The sequence below is a fragment of the Haematobia irritans genome, chromosome 2 (assembly GCF_050003625.1).
Source record: "Haematobia irritans isolate KBUSLIRL chromosome 2, ASM5000362v1, whole genome shotgun sequence".
In the NCBI taxonomy this organism is placed as follows: domain Eukaryota; kingdom Metazoa; phylum Arthropoda; class Insecta; order Diptera; family Muscidae; genus Haematobia; species Haematobia irritans.
In genome coordinates, this window is record NC_134398.1 from 130,577,131 (window position 1) to 130,597,603 (window position 20,473).

At 34.9% G+C, this 20,473-nt stretch overlaps 1 protein-coding gene across 1 annotated transcript in view; it reads right to left on the reverse strand.

Annotated features, from left to right (window-relative positions):
• Positions 1 to 14,307, reverse strand: part of dcma (decima) — a 482,124-nt gene extending 467,817 nt beyond the window's left edge. Inside the window, exon 1 of the mRNA XM_075293823.1 lies at positions 14,058 to 14,307. Coding sequence (XP_075149938.1) covers positions 14,058 to 14,141 — 84 coding nt within the window. The 5' untranslated portion in view covers positions 14,142 to 14,307. The remainder of the gene's footprint in view (positions 1 to 14,057) is intronic.
• Positions 14,308 to 20,473: the final 6,166 nt, after the last annotated feature.

The window sequence follows — 20,473 nt, forward strand, 5'->3', positions numbered from 1 at the left end:
ATATGAGTGCAAATCGGACGGAAAATATATATGGGAACCATATCTAAATCTGAACCGATTTCAACCAAATTTGGCACAAGTACCGATACTACTAAACGTACTCCTTGTGCGAAATTAGAAGCAAATCACGGCAAAACCCTGGATTTTGAGGCCATATAAGTTCAAATCGGACGAATGATATATATGGGAGCTATATCTAAATCTGAATCGATTTTTACCATATTTGGCACATACAATAGTATCGTTAAAAGTACCGCGTGTGCAAAATTTGAAGTAAGTCAGGGCAAAAACTCTGGCATTTGATACCATATAAGTCTAAATCGGGCGGAAAGATATATATGTGAGCTATATCTAAATCTGAACCGATTTTAACAAAATTTAACACACTTAGCGATACTATTTAATATACTCGTTGTGCAAAATTTGAAGCAAATCAGGACAAAACTCTTGCTTTTGGGGCCATATAAGTCCACATCGGACGAAAGATATATATGGGAGCTATATCTAAATTTGAACCGATTTCAATGAAATTTACCAAGCATTGGTAGAATGTCAATTCTACCCACTGTGCAAAATTTCACGAAGATCGGTAGTAAACTTTGGCCTCTGTGGTCATATAAGTCTAAATCGGACGAAAGATATATATGGGAGCTATATCTAAATCTGAACCGATTTGGCTGATATTTTGCAGGATTTTCCAGATTCATAAAATATTTGGATGTACGGTATTTCAAGAAAATCGGTTGATAAACACGCCAACTATGACCAAATCGGGGATAAATATATATCGCAGCTATATCTAAATCTGAACCGATTTTTTCCAAAACCAATAGCGATTGTCTCTGTCCCAAGAAACGGCCCTATGCCAAATTTGAGGACGATCGGACTTAAATTGCGAGCTGTACTTTGTGGCACAAGATTACATATACAGACAGACGGACGGACAGACAGACAGACGGACATCGCTAAATCGACTCAGAATTTAATTCTAAGCCAATCGGTATACTAAAAGATGGGTCTATGACCACTATTTCTTGGCGTTACATACAAATGCACAAACTTATTATACCCTGTACCACAGTAGTGGTGAAGGCTATAAACACCCCTCATTTTGAAGGTGTGTGTGTAGAATGTTGCTCCTATTTTGATTTTGGAATTCACTCTTCAGTTGTCAAAATGCCGTCCAAGCAAGAAGAGCAGCGTATCAAAATTTTGCTCCGAGCTAGTCGCACGCAAAGCTGGCAAAATCGCTAAAAGTTGCCAAATCAACCGTTACAAATGTAATTAAAGTGTTTGGGGAACGTTTGTCGACAGCCAGGAAGTCTGGATCGGGGGGAAATCGAAAACCGGAAGCCGCTGAGACGACAAAGAGAGTTGCCCTAACCTCTCTCTCCGAGATGCCGAAAATAAGCTGGGTGTATCGTCTACAACCGTGTATCGAGCCGGAATATCGACTTACAAGAAGGTAGTGACTCCAAATCACGATGATAAACAAAATACGACGGCCAAAGCGCGATCCCGGAGGCTGTACACGACGATGCTGACGAAGTTTGACTGCGTGGTAATGGACGACGAAACCTACGTCAAAGCCGACTACAAGCAGCTTCCGGGGACAGGAGTTTTATACGGCAAAACGGCAGATATTTTCAAGCGCATAAAACTGTCAAAGTTCGCAAAGAAATATCTGGTTTGGCAAGCCATCTGTACCTGTGGCTTGAAAAGCAGCATTTTCGTAGCTTCCGGGACTGTCAACCAAGAAATTTACGTGAAAGAGTGTTTGAATAAACGTCTGCTGACTTTCCTGAAGAAACACGATTTGTTGCGTACTATTTTGGCCGGATTTGGCATCTTGCCATTACGGTAAAAAGGCCATGGAGTGGTACCCCGCCAACAACGTGCAGGTGGTTCCCAAGGACAAGAACCCTCCCAACACGCCAGAGCTCCGCCCAATTGAGAAATACTGTGCTATTTGTCAAGCGGAACCTAAAGAAGACCAAAAAAACTGCTAAGGACGAGCAGCAGTTCAAGGCAAACTGGCTTTCTGCGGCGAAGAAGGTGGACAAGGTGGCTGTACAAAATCTGATGGCAGGTGTCAAGCGTGAGGCCCGGCAATTCGGATTTGGAAAAGCGAAAGCCTAACTGAATATTTTTCCTGAATTTTATACTAATTGAACTTGAACAAGTATATACGGCCGTAAGTTCGGCCATACCGAAGCTTATGTACCCTCCATCATGGATTGCGTAGAAACTTCTTCTAAACACTGCCATCCACAATCGAATTACTTAAGTTGCGGTAACGCTTGCCGATGGCAAAGTATCTTAAAACCTCCTAACACCATCTTCTAAATTGTATGTAAGTCCATACGTGGTATATATTAAATCAAAAAAGAACGATCCAATACGTATATAATTCAGTTTGACAAAGTAGACATAACATTTTGACAAAATTTTCTACAGAAATAAAATTTTAACAAAAATTTCTATAGAAATAAAATTTTCACAAAATTTTCTATAGAAATAAAAATTTTGACAAAATTTTTTATAGAAAGAAAATTTTTACAAAAATTTCTACAGAAATAAAATTTTAACAAAATTTTCTATAGAAATAAACTTGACAAAGTAGACATAAAATTTTGACAAAAATTTCTACAGAAATAAAATTTTAACAAAATTTTCTATAAAATTAAAATTTTCACAAAATTTTATATAGAAATAAACATTTTGACAAAATTTTCTATAGAAAGAAAATTTTGACAAAAATTTCTACAGAAATAAAATTTTAACAAAAATAAAATTTTTGTTAAAATTTTAACAAAATTTGCTATAAAATTAAAATTTTCACAAAATTTTATATAGAAATAAACTTTTGACAAAATTTTCTATAGAAATAAAATCTTGGTAGATTATTTGATCATGAACAGAATAAATTTGAACAAAATTTTCTATAGAAATAAAATTTTGACAAAATTTTCTATAGAAATACAATTTTGAAAATGATGAACATTTCATTATGAACTGAATAAAATTTTAACAAAATTTTCTCTAGAAATAAAATTTTGACAAAATTTTTATAGAAGTAGAATTTTGACAAAATTTTCTATAGAAATAAAATTTTGGTAGATTATTTTTGGCTCTAGTGGCAACCATGATTATGAACCGATATGGACCAATTTTTGTGTGATTGGACCAATTTTGGTATGGTTGTTAGCGACCATATTCTAACACCACGTTCCTAATTTGAACCAGATCGGATGAATTTTGCTCCTCCAAGAGGCTCCGAAGGTCAAATCTGGGTTTTATATGGGGGCTATATATAATTATGGACCGATATGGACCAATTCTGGCACGGTTGTTAAAGATCATATACTAACACCATGTTCCAAATTACAACCAGCTTGGATGAAATTTGCTTCTCTTGGAAACTTCGCAAGCCAAATCTGGGGATCAGTTTATATGGGGGCTATATATAATTATGAAATTTAATTTGATTTTTTAAAATAAACGATTTCACCGATTTACACGCGTTTTCCCTTGACCAAATTTTGACCGTATCACCCTTTAGTCGAAAAGTTGTAAAAATGACTCTAATTTTCCTAAACTTCTAATACATATATGTTATATCGAGCGATAAATCATAAATAAATTTTGCGAAAGTTTCTTAAAATTGCTTCAGATTTAAATGTTTCCCATATTTATACCCTTCACCACTACTGTGGTACAGGGTATAATAAGTTTGTGCATTTGTATGTAACGCCAAGAAGGAAAAGTCTGAGACCCATCGTTTAGTATACCGATCGTCTTAGAATTAAATTCTGAGTCGATTTAGCGATGTCCGTCTGTCTGTCTGTCTGTCCGTCTGTCTGTCTGTCTGTTGATGTATTTTTGTGTGCAAAGTACAGCTCGCAGTTTTAGTCCGATTTTCCTAAAATTTGGTATGGGGTCGTGTTTCGGCTCAAAGACGATCCCTATTGAATTTGGAAAAAATCGGTTCAGATTTAGATATAGCTGCCATATATATTTTTCACCGATCTGGTCATAATTGGCGTGTATATCAACCGATCTTCCTCAAATTCCGTACATCCGAATATTTTATGAGTCTCGAAAAATTTGCAAAATATCAGCCAAATGGGTTCAGATTTAGATATAGCTCCCATATATAGCTTTCGGCCGATTTACACTCATTTGCCCACAGAGGCCAATTTTTTGCTCCGATTAAGTTGAAATTTTGCACAGGGAGTAGAATTAGCATTGTAGCTATGCGTGCCAAATTTGGTTGAAATCGGTTCAGATTTAGATATAGCTCCCATATATATCTTTCGCCCGATTTACACTCAAATGACCACAGAGGCCAATTTTTTGCTCCGATTTAGTTGAAATTTTGCACAGGGAGTATAATTAGCATTGTAGCTATGCGTGCCAAATTTGGTTGAAATCGGTTCAGATTTAGATATAGCTCCCATATATAGCTTTCGCCCGATTTACACTCATATGACCACAGAGGGCAATTTTTTGCTCCGATTTAGTTGAAATTTTGCACAGGGAGTAGAATTAGCATTGTAGCTATGCGTGCCAAATTTGGTTGAAATCGGTTCAGATTTAGATATATCTCCCATATATAGCTTTCGCCCGATTTACACTCATATGACCGTAGAGGCCAATTTTTAACTCCGATTTAGTTGAAATTTTACACAGGGAGTAGAATTAACATTGTAGCTATGCGTGCCAAATTTGGTTGAAATCGGTTCAGATTTAGATATAGCTCCCATATATATGTTTTTCTGATTTCGACAAAAATGGTCAAAATACCAACATTTTCCTTGTAAAATCGCCACTGCTTAGTCGAAAAGTTGTAAAAATGACTCTAATTTTCCTAAACTTCTAATGCTTATATATCGAGCGATAAATCATAAATAAACTTTTGCGAAGTTTTCTTAAAATTGCTCCAGATTTAAATGCTTCCCATATTTTGTTACTAACATTGTGTTCCACCCTAGTGCATTAGCCGACTTAAATTTTGAGCCTATAGATTTTGTAGAAGTCTATCAAATTCTGTCCAGATCGAGTGATATTTAAATGTATGTATTTGGGACAAACCTTTATATATAGCCCCAACACATTTGACGGATGTGATATGGTATCGAAAATTTAGATCTACAAAGTGGTGCAGGGTATAATATAGTCGGCCCCGCCCGACTTTAGACTTTCCTTACTGGTTTTTTACTAACATTGTGTTCCACCCTAGTGCATTAGCCGACTTAAATTTTGAGTCTATAGATTTTGTAGAAGTCTATCAAATCTGTCCAGATCGAGTGATATTTCGGAATCGCCTATAAAATGGAAACCCCTTGTCATTGAGCTTACCATAGAATCGGGCAGCTCTCAGTGATAAGGGAGAAGTTTACAACTGTGGTATCACAATGAACTGATTAGACTAGCCTGAAATATCGAGCTGCCACTCTGCACTAACCGATTTTCAGAATACTTATGGAATTTAATAACTTAAACTTTAATAATAACATTGATTTAAATTTTTCAATTTTCCTACATAGTTTTAATTCTATTTTAGTATATATCATTTACTTTGCTAATTAACTGCTAGTCTGTGGGAAATGTATTTCATAGACTAAATACAATTATGAGTTGTAGGTTCCACAGCTTGTAATTAAGACTATGAAAACATTTGTGTTAAGATTCTTTAGTTTCACTATTTACTTGTTTTCTGTTTGTCATAAAACTATGATTTTAATTAATATTTAATCCACGTTCTCTGATTACTTTACAAATTTCAATTCCCCTCAAAAGGGATAATGTCATGTACCTAATTTTTACTTAACCATGTTTCCCCCTTTGCAAATATGAATTTCATTCAATTGCAAGCGTATTATTTTCTTTAGTATCCTGTTTTATTCCGTTGATGGTCCATTTAATTAAAAACAAATGGAATACAAAAGTTCTACCATTGAATATCAAGGTTAGCTGGATTCGGAATTTTACGTACAAAACTAAGCAAATTAGACCGGCAATAGGATATATTTCGAGTACAAGGAAATGTACGAGATAAGGCTCAAATAAAGAGAAAAAAAAAATCACAAGCGTAGAACATTTTAATTAGATTTGGCTAAAATTAAATTTCCTCAAAAGCATTTTAGAGATGTTACAATGCAATGTGAGATAACAATATTTTTTTAACTATGTAAAATGGTTTCATGTTTGATTATTTGTGCACAAATTAACTTAAAATAAGTATATACGGCCGTAGGTTCGGCCAGGCCGAATGTATGTACCCTCCACCATGGATTGCGTAGAAACTTCTACTAAAGACGCTCATACACAATTGAATTACTTGAGTTAGTCCATGCGGGATATATATTAGGAAAAACAAAGGCCGAATAAATACGTATATATACAGTTCTTAACCGGTACATATAGGGTTGAAATTATTGCGAACCGATATGAATACTTGTGCGGTAATTATAAAGCCAGAATTGAAATATGGGGGTCGCTTTATATGGGGGCTATATACAACTATGAACACGATACTACCAAAAATTACATATTTTTTACTGACTGGTAGAATTCTTGATGTTTTGGATGATTTTGCAAAATATTCCTCTCTAACTAAGAGGTGCTTCATAAATTTTCTAAAGAAATAAAATTTTGTTGTTGTTTTTTATTTCAGCTTAAAACCATACATTGACTAAACTACAAGTGTAGCTTAACCAACAGAGGAAAAGAATGTTTGTCAAATTTATTTGGGCAAAGCCCTATAGACTGCAAGATGGTTGGATGGACGCACGTTTCGGAATTACCACATTCCTCATCAGCATCCTCTACTTGCAGCAAAACTATCAACCAATTATCAGAATAAATTCAGGCAGTTTATTAAACCCAACAAAAACTACACTTGAACCCTCCGAAAAAAGGTTTTACATTGATAGCCGGCTTATGCCGAAATAAATTCGAAACAAACATATCTCTTTTCCTATGCCACTGTCAAATCATCGATTTGAATTCACATGGCTGGGTTTATTTTGGGCGTGCCTCCTCTTCTTTTTCCATTTGTTTTGTTTTGTTATTGTTGGTTTTGTTCTTTAAGCATTGTTGTTGTTTTTTATTTCAGCTTAAAACCATACATTGACTAAACTACAAGAGTAGCTTAACCAACAGAGGAAAAGAATGTTTGTCAAATTTATTTGGGCAAAGCCCTATAGACTGCAAGATGGTTGGATGGACGCACGTTTCGGAATTACCACATTCCTCATCAGCATCCTCTACTTGCAGCAAAACTATCAACCAATTATCAGAATAAATTCAGGCAGTTTATTAAACCCAACAAAAACCACACTTGAACCCTCCGAAAAAAGGTTTTACATTGATAGCCGGCTGTTGCCGAAATAAATTCGAAACAAACATATCTCTTTTCCTATGCCACTGTCAAATCATCGATTTGAAATCTTACATATTTGTGGTAAAAATAATTAGAACTGCTTACCTTCGTTTTTAAATACAATTTTATTTATTTCTATAAGCAATTTTATCTTCAATAAAAGACATGTTTTATTAATATATTGAATATATTTATTAAGAATCAACAGCATCGAATCTCTTTGAAATATTAGTTTATTATTCCACTATTTCCAATTTCCGTGTGATATTATCAACTGTAAAACGCACTTTTTCTTCTTCTTGTACTTTTCACTTTTAATAAGTTGCTGCCTAATGATTTTGTCCTCCTTTTACAATTTCAATACCTACAAATATAAAAAATCATAAAACATTTTTGTTGCAAAAGGTTAGCGTCACTGAATATTACCTGATAATTGAAGATTCCAAAATGAAGACAAATGAAAGGGTTGTTATTCTGCTGGTGTTTTCTTTCTTTATACACTATCACGAACATTGATAGATTTATTTAAAACAAGTATATACGGCCGTAAGTTCGGCCAGGCCGAATCTTATGTACCCTCCACCATGGATTGCGTAGGAACTTCTACTAAAGGCTGTCATCCACAATCGAATTACTTGGGTTGCGATAACACTTGCCGATGGCAAGGTATCGTAAAACTTTTTAACACTGTCTTCTAAATTGTAAGTTAGCCCATACGGGGTATATATTAAACAAAAAAGGCCGATTAAATACGTATATAATCTAGTTTGACAAATCTTTCTATAGAAATAAAATTTTGACAAAATTTTCTATAGAAATGAAACCTTGACAAAATTTTCTATAGAAATAGAATTTTGACAAAATTTTCTATAGAAATAAAAATTTGACAAAATTTTCTATAGAAATAAAAACTTGACAAAATTTTCTATAGAAATAAAATGTTGACAAAATTTTCTATGGAATAAAAATGTTGACAAAATTTTCTATAGCAATACAATTTTGACAAGAATTTCTATAGAAATAAAATGTTGACAAAATTTTGTATAGAAATAAAATTTTGACAAAATTTTGTATAGAAATAAAATTTTGACAAAATTTTCTACAGAAATAAATTTTTTACAAAATTTTCTATAGAAATAAAATGTTGACAAACATTTCTATAGAAATAAACTTTTGACAAAATTTTCTATGTAAATAAAGTTTTGGTAGATTACAAAATTTTCTATAGAAATAAAATTTTGACAAAATTTTCTATGGAAATAAAATTTTGACAAACATTTGTATAGAAATAAACTTTTGACAAAACTTTCTATAGAAATGAAATTTTGACAAAACGTTCTATAGTAATAAAATTTGACAAAATTTTCTATGGAAATAAAGTTTTGGTAGATTATTTTTGGCGATATGGACCAATTTTTGTGTAATAAGTCATCGGCTATATATAACTAAAGACCGATATGGACCAATTTTTACATGGCTGTTAGAGGCCATATATTGACAAAATGTACCAAATTTCAACCGTATCGGATGACTTTTGTTCCTCCAAGAGGTTCCGGACGTCAAATCTGGGGACGGTTTATATGGGAACTATATATAATTATGGACCGATATGGACCAATTTTTGCACGGTTGTTAGATACCATATACTAACACCATGTACCAAATTTCAACTCTTCCAAGAGGCTCCGGAGGTCAAATCTGGGGATCGGTTTATATGGGGGCTATATATAATTATGGACCGATATGGACCAATTTTTGCATGGTTATTAGAGGCCGTAAACTAACATCAGGTACCAAATTTCAACCGGATCGGATGAATTTTGCCCCTCCAAGAGGCTCCGGAGGTCAAATCTGGGGATCGGTTTATATGGGAGCTATATATAATTATGGACCGATATGGACCAAATTTTGCGCGGTTGTTAGATACCATATACTAAGACCACGTACTAAATTTCAACCGGATCGGATGAATTTTGCTCCTCCAAGAGGCTCCGGTGGTCAAATCTGGGGATCGGTTTATATGGGAGCTATATATAATTATGGACCGATATGGACCAATTTTTGCATGGTTGTTAGAGGCCGTATACTAACATCAGGTACCAAATTTCAACCGGATCGGATGAATTTTGCCCCTCCAAAAGTCTCCGGAGGTCAAATCTGGGGATCGGTTTATATGGGGGCTATATATAATTATGGACCGATATGGACCAATTTTTGCATGGTTGTTAGAGACCGTACACTTAGACCACGTACCAAATTTCAACCGGATCGGATGAATTTTGCTGCTCCGGGAGGCTCCCCAAGCCAAATTTGGGGGTCGGTTTATATGGGGGCTATACGTAAACGTGGTCCGATATGGCCCATTTTCAATACCATCCGACCTACATCAATAACAACTACTTGTGCCAAGTTTCAAGTCGATAGCTTGTTTCGTTCGGAAGTTAGCGTGATTTCCACAGACGGACGGACAGCCGGACAGACGGACAGACGGACGGACGGACAGACGGACAGACGGACGGACGGACGGACATGCTTAGATCGACTCAGAATTTCACCACGACCCAGAATATATATACTTTATGGGGTCTTAGAGCAATATTTCGATGTGTTACAAACGGAATGACGAAGTTAATATACCCCCATCCTATGGTGGAGGGTATAAAAACGAAAATTTTTCTCACTAATTTAAAATAACAAATATTTTATATATTTTATTTGTTATTTATTATATTATTTTACCATATTATTTTTTAAGAATCTCTCCGTATACCAAAACAACGCGATTCCAACTAAAAAAACAACCGACGCGCAAATATATCGATTACACCCACGCGCAAACACATCGATTACGATGACAGGTATCGATTCCGGTAGACAATAGAAATTTAGGAAAATTTCCTATATTCTAACAAGTGTGTTTCCTTAAGTTTTGAAAGGATTGCATACTTCTTAGTACGAATGAACTAAAATATTTTTCTATGCCAAGTGTTGTTCGTATGTATGAAAAACTTTCTATTATAAAGGAAGTCGCAATTATCATTTTATAAGAAATTTTACTAATTTTGAGGAAACTTGGTTTTAGTTCGGTTTTTGTTTATTTTTACGAATGCTTTGTTATCGGTGAATAAAATTTTCTTTTTCAGTAGTAAATTCTTATACCCAGCGAAGAAAATAGTATGAGTAAAATTCCATGCCTTATTCTAGTTAATGAACTATTCCTAACTGCTTAAAGTTTAGGATTTTTTTACTGAAACGAGTAAATTTTATTATTTTTCACAAAAATTTACCTTAATGGAAATAAAATGGATAAACTATATTGATGAAAATTTTTTCCTTTAGTTTCGAAGGCACTTTTTTCTGGGTGTGGGGACTATATATAATTATTGACCGATGTAGACCAATTTTTGCATGGTTGTTAGAGTTATTATGCTATTTGCCTGAATTTTAGACTCATAAAAACGTGTATCGGATTTAGTTATTATCGGTCCATTTTGTAAGGCCTACATATATGGACCGTTTTCACTTCTTGATGGTATAGAAGGCGCAATGATCATGGAAAAATCAAAATTATCGAAAATCGAAATCAAAAAAATCATCGAAATCGGTTCAGATTTAGCTATAGCTCCCATATAAATGTATTTGCCGATTTTCCCAAATTTAGCCAAAAATAACCAAAATGTGCACTGAAAGAAATAGTGTCGGGAGGTCAAACATTTAATGTCTTTAAAATACGAATGCAAATTTTGCTTAGCATAGAAGACGCATTTCCCTAATATAGAGCTTTTTCCTTGTCCCAAAGTCGATAAACTTTTCAATGCAGTCGTATTGTTCTTATAATTAAGTGATTTCAGTTACAAATGGGTATCGTAATATGAAAGAAAAAAAGTTTTGGGCTAAGGTTAACTTGACTTTAATAATTCAGAAAAATTCTTTAAAATCAATGAAATTGTCTTTAAATTTGTTGCCTTTTCGCATCTTGACTACAAAGCAAAAATGTTTTCAAAAATAGGACATGGTTTTCAACACTTTATATTAAAGATGTTTTTTACTTGGAACATAGCATAACTTCTACTGGAAGTCGAGTCTTAATTTGGAAAATTAAAAACGACGTTAACACGATTTTAAAGGACTTTGATAGCATATGAAGAAAAAACCTGATAAAGCGAAAAATTAAAATTTGCTTCCTAGAAGTACACAAAACCCAAATTTAAAAGAGAATTGTGTCTTAAAAGTATCCTTACTTGTATTCTCCGCTTCTTTGGCTCGGAATCAATACCAAAATTTTTAAAGTAAAGACAAAATCTTTGGAACGTGGCATGCTTTTTTTCAGTGTAGAGAGCCAGATTTGAAATATGGGGGTCGCTTATTATATGGGGGCTATATACAATTATGAACTTGATATGGACCAATTTTTGTTTGATTGGGGATCGATTTATCTGAGGGCTATATATAATGGACCTAGCTAGGCATGGTTGTTAACGGCCATATACTAGCACAATGTACAAAATTTAAACTGACTCGGATGATATCAGTCCATATGATTATGGACTGATATGGACCACTTTTGGCATGGTTGTAAAATATCATATAATACCACCACGCACCAAATTTCAACCAGATCGGACGAATTTTGCTTCTCCAAAAGGCACCGGAGGTCAAATCTGGGAATTGGTTTATATATATAATTACGTACCGATTTAGACCAATTTTTGCTTGGTTGTTGGATACTGTATACTAACAACACGTACCAAATTTCAACCGAATCAGATGAATTTTACTCTTACAAGAGGCTCCGGAGGTCAAATCTGGGGATTATGAACCGATTTCGACCAATTCTTCCATGGGTGTTTGAGGCCATATATTAACACCACGTTCCAAATTTCAACTGAATCAGATGAATTTTAGTCTTGCAAGAGTCTTCCGGAGGTCAAATCTGGTGATGGGTTTATCTGGGAGCTATATATAATTATGGGCTGATGTGGACAAATTTCTGCATTGTCTTAGAGGCTCCGTACGCCAAATCGGGGGATCGGTTTATATGGGGGCTATATATAATTATGCATGGTTGTTAGAGATCATATGCTGACACCATGTACCAAATTTCAGCCGGAACGGATGAAATTTTCTTCTCTTAGAGGTTCCGCAAGCCAAATCTGGGGATCGGTTTATATGGGGGCTATATATAATTATGAACCGATGTGGACCAATTTTTACATGGTTGTTAGAGACCATATACTAACACCATGTACCAAATTTCAGCCGGATCGGATGAAATCTGCTTCTCTCCGCTCCGCACGCCAATTCGGGGGATCGGTTTATATGGGGGCTATATATAATTATGGACCGATTGGACCAATTTTTGCATGGTTGTTAGAGACCATATACCAAATTTCAGCCGGATCGGAGCAATGCTTCTCTTAGAGCAATCGCAAGCCAAATTTGGGGGTCCGTTTATATGGGGGCTATACGTAAAAGTGGACCGATATGGCCCATTTGCAACACCATCCGATCTACATCAATAACAACTACTTGTGCCAAGTTTCAAGTCGATAGCTTGTTTCGTTCGGAAGTTAGCGTGATTTCAACAGACGGACATGCTCAAATCGACTCAGAATATCACCACGACCCAGAATATATATACTTTATGGGGTCTTAGAGCCATATTTCGATGTGTTACAAACGGAATGACAAAGTTAATATACCCCAATCCTATGGTGGAGGGTATAAAAAAAACTGAAAAAGCGAAAAAATAAAATTTGCTTCCTAGAAGCAAGTACACAAAACCCAAAATTAAAAGAGAATTGTGTCTTAAAAGTATCCTTACTTGTATTCTCCGCTTCTTTGGCTCGGAATCAATACCAAAATTTTTAAAGTAAAGACAACATTTTTGGAACCGGGCATGCTTTTTTTCAGTGTGGTCATAATAGCCTTATTTATTAACCGATCGTACTGAAATTTAGCACAAAGTAACTTTCTGTGGTACCAACCAAACCTGCAACCCATATCATCCGAATCGGTTCAGATTTAGATGTACCTCCCATAATATACTTCATTATTATAATGTCTTTCTTTTAAACAATGAAACTTTTCGTTATATAAAAGAACATTTTCATTGTCCCATTAAGAATGTTTCGTTACATCAATTAAACCGTTGACTCAATTTTAATGAATTGTTCATTCTGAGTAAAATTGAAGTTGCTTAATGTTTCATATTAGGTCAGAATTTTGTTTTCAGTGTAATTTTGTCACTTAAAATCCTGCCATACCATGTTTGGACTTACGGATATTAGTTGTTGCTTGTTTTTTGTCTTAAATTGAGAACCTGCGTAAGAGACTTCACAAAATCCCATTAAATTAGTTTTTATTTTTTCTTTTAATCTTATTTGCGATTACCTAACTTAAATGTTTACTTTAATCTCCTCTCATTGATTTTTCAGACGTAATTTATAAATGATGGATTTTCCCCGGAATATCATTTCTCATACATCAATCATACGGCTACCAAATTTCTATTGTTTTGTGAAAATTGATATTTATAAACTTCAATGGAAATTCTTTTGTTTTCATCATGGCTTGTTTGGAATGCTATTGGATTTTCGCCATCGACCATGGGGTTCGATTCGATACACCCAACCATCGCACATAATAACTTAATTTAATATTCACTTACCGTATTTAAATTTGTGATTTTTTCCAATTCCACTGCCGTACTGCCACGATGATGCAGATGTGGCAAATGATGTGTTGTCAACATATTTGTAGACGTGCTGAATTTTTGATTTTAATTGAAATTGAAATCTCTTCAATCACAGGCAACAATGACAACAACTCACAAACACCAATACCAACTATGAGCTATGGCACACTCGCATATAAAAACACAGGAGGCCTCTAAAAGCCTAGTGAAACACTTTGTGGGACCTAAATTGAGAAAACAAAATATTTGACTGAAATTGAAAAGAAGAAGAAGAAGAAGAAAAATACAAACATGAGAAAATAATTAAATTGGATGCTCTGGAGAGCATGTACGAAAACAAAACAAAAGTTATCAATCACGTATCAGTTGTGGGCGAAATTAAAATATCTGCAATAAATTCAATTTTCCCACAAATATAATGCTTGATTTTCTTAAGGCTATACAATATTGGCTTAATACTTCATAGAATAGCAAAATTTTCTTTTGGCGACATTTTATTAACCCTTTAACTTATAAAATTTTTGTAATATAGTTCTCTTTTTTATTAAGTCTATAGATTAAATAATGCTTATAGACTAATTATTTAAATACATATTTACAAATAACATTATGCATTTAAAAATAGAATTATTTTATGCCTTAATGTAGTATGATTTTCAGATAGGTCCAGTAAGAAGAAGTACTTATTGAATTGGCCGAGTAAAAGGGATTTTAAGCAGCTGGTAGTTCCGTGACGGCCTCAGAGGAACATTTACAAGGACCCTATTCAAAATATAGATGCAATCCGTTTGTCCGAGAATAACATTAGACAAGAAACTAATATTTAGCATTGTACGGCGACTCTTTAACGTTGGGAGTTTGATTATGTATTCATAACTAGGAACGTTACTACAATTCCATAAACAGGATCCCAAGTCACAGATGCATATTCTAGTATACAGAGCACAAACGAAATATATAACAGTTTTGTTACAGACGGATCAGAGAACTCCTTGCTCCATCTGTTGATGAAACCAAGAATTCCATATGCTTTCTTAATAGTTAATGAACTATGTCGTCGAGAAGTTCCATTTTAAATTGGCTTGAAGTCCTGAAAAAGGCACTCACAGAATGTTTATTGGATCCATAAACTGTTAGCTTCCCTTAACAAAGATGCTGCTTCTTTAAAGTAAAGAAATTTTTTAGGGAGTCAATCTGGGCTACACCCTTAAAAATAATCGCATCCGTAACATATACTCCCAAACATATTCTGCTTCAAGCATATATATTTTCAGATTTTTTTCAAACAACAAATTGTTTGTTGTATGCAAACAAGTTATGTTTCATCCTAAGCATATAATTTTTAGGACCCAAACAGTTTATTCCAGTTTCGAATCATTTCAGCAATCTACACTTTTATTGTGTAGGTTGCTAAATTTTTAGACTTTATAGTTATTATATAGCTGAAGTGAGAACTGTTCCATAAATTATAAAGGCGTCATCCTGTGGACTAATGTAACATAATTAATTTAAAAAAGGGTTTTTAAGACTGCATCATTTGATACTCATTGAATTATTTACGAAGAAATGGAAAAAAATATTCTCCTAAATTTTTTTATTCTCTCTGACGTTTCTAAACATATGTATGTTTATACGAAATTTTTTAACTACAATATGTTTACAGAGATATTTCCAGAGATATTATATTTAATAGCATCTGATGTTCCAAACATAATATGTTTTAACATATTAACATATGTGTTCCAAAACATGTTATGCTTGTTTATGAACATTATATACTTGCACTTAAAAATAATATGGTAAAAATTTGAAATCCAAACATTTGATTTTTACATGCAAACATATGAAAAACAGCCTCTTTCGTACGTGTAGATAAAATTAACATTTGCGATATATTAACAAAGCTTTGCAGGTCATTATAGCAGATACTTCAAAGTATAAAATATGTTCTTAACCCTTTCACTATCGAAATAAACCCAATGTTAAAAACTTTAATTTTTCTTTCTTCTTTTACTTGGAGTAACTGCAGTAGAAAAAAATGGTAATTATGAGGACCTATCTCAATTACGAGGGCAGTTCGGAAACTTCATATAGAAACATGTGTTCAAAAGAGATGCATCCGCAATTTTTTTGGGTTGCTGAATTTAAACGTGGTCGTACACGCATTGAAGATGAACCACGTAGTGGACGTCCAAACAGCAACAACAACAGAAATTGTAGCCAAAGTGCATGATATGGAATTAAATGATCGACGAATAAAAGTGCGTGAAATTGCTAATATCATGGGCATCTCAAATGATCGAGTCCATTTAATTTTGCATGAAAAACTACAGATGAAAAAGCTTTCTGCAAAAACGCATAACAATGAACATTTCTCAAGCTCGTTTGTATCGTTTTAAGCGAAATAGAATGGATGGAAGCGTCATTTCATAACTGTTTATGAGACATGGATCCACCTATACTCCAGAGACAAAAGAACAATCCAAACAATGGACTGAAGGTGGAGGAAGTGCCCCAAAGAAGGCAAAAACAATTCAATCGGCTGGTAAGGTTATGGTTTTTTGGAACTTCAAAGGTATTTTATTGATTGACTATCTGCAAAAGGCTAAAACAATAAATTCAGAGTACTATTGCAACCTTTTGGACCAATTAAATGTACAAATTCGAGAAAAACTTCCTGGCTTACAACACAAAAAAATATTTTTCTGGGGATCCATTTATTTATATGGGGGCTATATAACTATGAACCGATATGAACCAATTCTTGCATGGTTGTTGGAGACCATATACTAACACTACGTACCAAATTTCAACCGAATCGGATTAAATTTGCTTCTCTAAGAGGCTCCGCACGCCAAATCTGGGTGTCGGTTTGTATGGGGCTATACGTAAAAGTGGTCCAATATGGCCTATTTGCAATACCATCTGACCTACATCAATAACAACTACTTATACCAGATTTCAAGTCGATAGCTTGTTTCGTTTGGAAGTTAGCGTGATTTCAACAGACGGACGGACAGATTTGACTCAGAATTTCACCACGACCCAGAATATATATATTTTATGGGGTCTTAGAGCAATATTTCGATGTGTTATAAACGAAATGACAAAGTTGATATACCCCCATCCTATATAACAAAATAGCAAATAAAAAAATTTAACTACAAACCAATAATTCTTTTGCAATAAAAATAAGTTAAATTTAGTGCATTGCATTTTTTTCAGTGCAACATTTAACCACTACCAACAACATATATATACATAATGGGGTCTAAGATCAATGTTTCAATGTGTTACAAACGGAATGACAAAGTTAGGACACCCCATTCTATGAAGGAAAGTATAAAAATTAACCAATGATTCAATTTCCTTAGACATAGCCTCTATTGAAAGAATTTTTTATCCTCCACTATAACATACAGGGTTTCAATTGCTGACGAAAAATAGCAATAGTAGACAAAAACAAGTATATACGGCCGTAAGTTCGGCCAGGCCGAATCTTATGTACCCTCCACCATGGATTGCGTAGAAACTTCTATGTTACGAAAGACTGTCATCCACAATCGAATTACTTGGGTTGTGGTATCTTAAAACTTCTTAACATCGTTTTCTAAATTGTGAGTTAGTTCATACGTGGTATATACTAGACAACAAATGTATATATAGGGAAGTCTACAAATAATCACGAATCGATATGGACTTTTGCCCGAAACGTAGAGACCCAGAATTGAAATATGGGCGTCGCTTATATGGGGGCTATATACAATTATGAACTTAATATGGACCAATTTTTGTGTGATTGGGGATCGATTTATCTGAGGGCTAAATATAACTAAAGGGTGATACGGTAAAAATTTGGTCAATATAAACTTGACGTATTTCTTTCAATTTTGCATTTAAAAAACCTGAACACCCCTCATTTTGAAGGTGTGTGTGTATAATGTTGCTCCTATTTTGATTTTGGAATTCACTCTTTAGTTGTCAAAATGCCGTCCAAGCAAGAAGAGCAGCGTATCAAAATTTTGCTCGCGCATCGCGAAAATCCGAGCTACTCGCACGCAAAGCAAAATCGCTAAAAGTTGCCAAATCAACCGTTACAAATGTAATTAAAGTGTTTGGGGAACGTTTGTCGACAGCCAGGAAGTCTGGATCGGGGGGAAATCGAAAAACGGAAGTCGCTAAGACGACAAAGAGAGTTGCCGGTAGTTTCAAGCGAAACCCTAACCTCTCTCTCTCCGAGATGCCGCAAATAAGCTGGGTGTATCGTCTACAACCGTGCATCGAGCCAAAAATGAGCCGGACTATCGACTTACAAGAAGGTAGTGACTCCAACTCGCGATGATAAACAAAATACGACGGCCAAAGCGCGATCCCGGAGGCTGTACACGACGATGCTGACGAAGTTTGACTGCGTGGTAATGGACGACGAAACCTACGTCAAAGCCGACTACTAGCAGCTTCCGGGACAGGAGTTTTATACGGCAAAAGGAAGGGGAAAGGTAGCAGATATTTCCAAGCACATAAAACTGTCAAATTTCGCAAAGAAATATCTGGTTTGGCAAGCCATCTGTACCTGTGGCTTGAAAAGCAGCATTTTCAAAGTTTCCGGGTCTGTCCACCAAGAAATTTACGTGAAAGAGTGTTAGAATAAACGTCTGCTGCCTTTCCTGAAGAAACACGGTTGTTCCGTACTGTTTTGGCCGAATTTGGCATCTTGTCATTACGGTAAAAAGGCCATGGAGTGGTACGCCGCCAACAACGTGCAGGTGATTTCCAAGGACAAGAACCCTCCCAACACGCCAGAGCTTCGCCCAATTGAGAATAATGGGCTATTGTCAAGCGGAACCTAAAGAAGACCAAAAAACTGCTAAGGACGAGCAGCAGTTCAAGGCAAACTGTATTTCTGCGGCGAAGAAGGTGGAGAAGGTGGCTGTACAAAATCTGATGGCAGGTTTCAAGCGTAGGTCCGGCAATTCGGATTTGGAAAAGCGAAAGCCTAACTGAATATTTTTTCTGAATTTTATACTAATTGAACGTGAAAAAGAAATTTAATTTGATTTTTTAAATAAACGATTTCACCGATTTACACATGTTTTCCCTTGACCAAAATTTGACCGTATCACCCTTTATATACCGATATGGACCTAGTTAGGCATGGTTGTTAACGGCCATATACTAGCACAATATACCTTTTTCAACTGACTCGGATGAATTTTGGCCTTCCAAGAGGCTCCGGAGGTCAAATCTGGTGATCGGTTTATATGGGGGCTATATATAATTATGGACCGATGTGAACCAATTTTTGCATGGTCATTACACCATGTATCAAACACCCAGATCGGATGAAATTTCAGCCAGATCGGATGAAATTTGCTTCTCTTAGAGGCTCCTCAAGCCAAATCTGGGGATCGGTTTATATGGGGGCTATATATAATTATGAACCGATGTGAACCAATTTTTGCACTGTTGTTAGAGACCATATACCAACACCGTGTACCAAATTTCAGCCGGATCAGAGGAAATTTGCTTCTCTTAGAGGCTCCACAAGCCAAATCTGGGGATCGGTTTATATCGGGGCTATATATAATTATGAACCGATGTGGACCAGTTTTTGCGTGGTTGTTAGGGACCATATACCAACACCATGTACCAAATTTCTGCCAGATCGGATAAAATATGCTTCTTTTAGAGGCTCCGCAAGCCAAATCTGAGGGTCCGTTTATATGGATGCTATACGTAAAAGTGGACCGATATGGCCCATTTGTAATACCATCCGACGTACATCAATAACAACTACTTGTGCCAAGTTTGAAGTCGATAGCTTTTTTCGTTCGGAAGTTAGCGTGATTTCAACAGACGGATGGACGTACATGCTTAGATCGACTCAGAATTTCACCACGACCCGGAATATATATACTATATGGGGTTTAAGAGCAATATTTCGATGTGTTGCAACCGGAATGACAAAGTTAGTATACCCCCCATCCTACCATGAAAAAACAGTGAACCAACCAGGAAGAAAACTTTCGGTTAATTTTAGAAAATTTTAAATATTTATGGAAAATTTTAACTAAACCGTATTACAAAATAAATATTTTTCGACAAATTCAAGAAAATTTATTGTTAAAGAAAATTTTGTAATTTGAAGGAAAAACTTGGAGTTAAAAATTGCAAGAATGTCTTTAGTGATATACGAAGTTCATGATGGACGCATTTTTGGTAAAATTTAAAGAAATTCTGAACTATTATGTGGAAGACACAAATTTAGTTACTTTTTATGCTTCATTTGAGTATATTTTTCCTCGGTTTTAGTTAATTTAACTAACGTACTCAAAAAATTATTAGAGTAAAGGGAACTTTCTCCAAACATAATAATTGCATGAACGAAA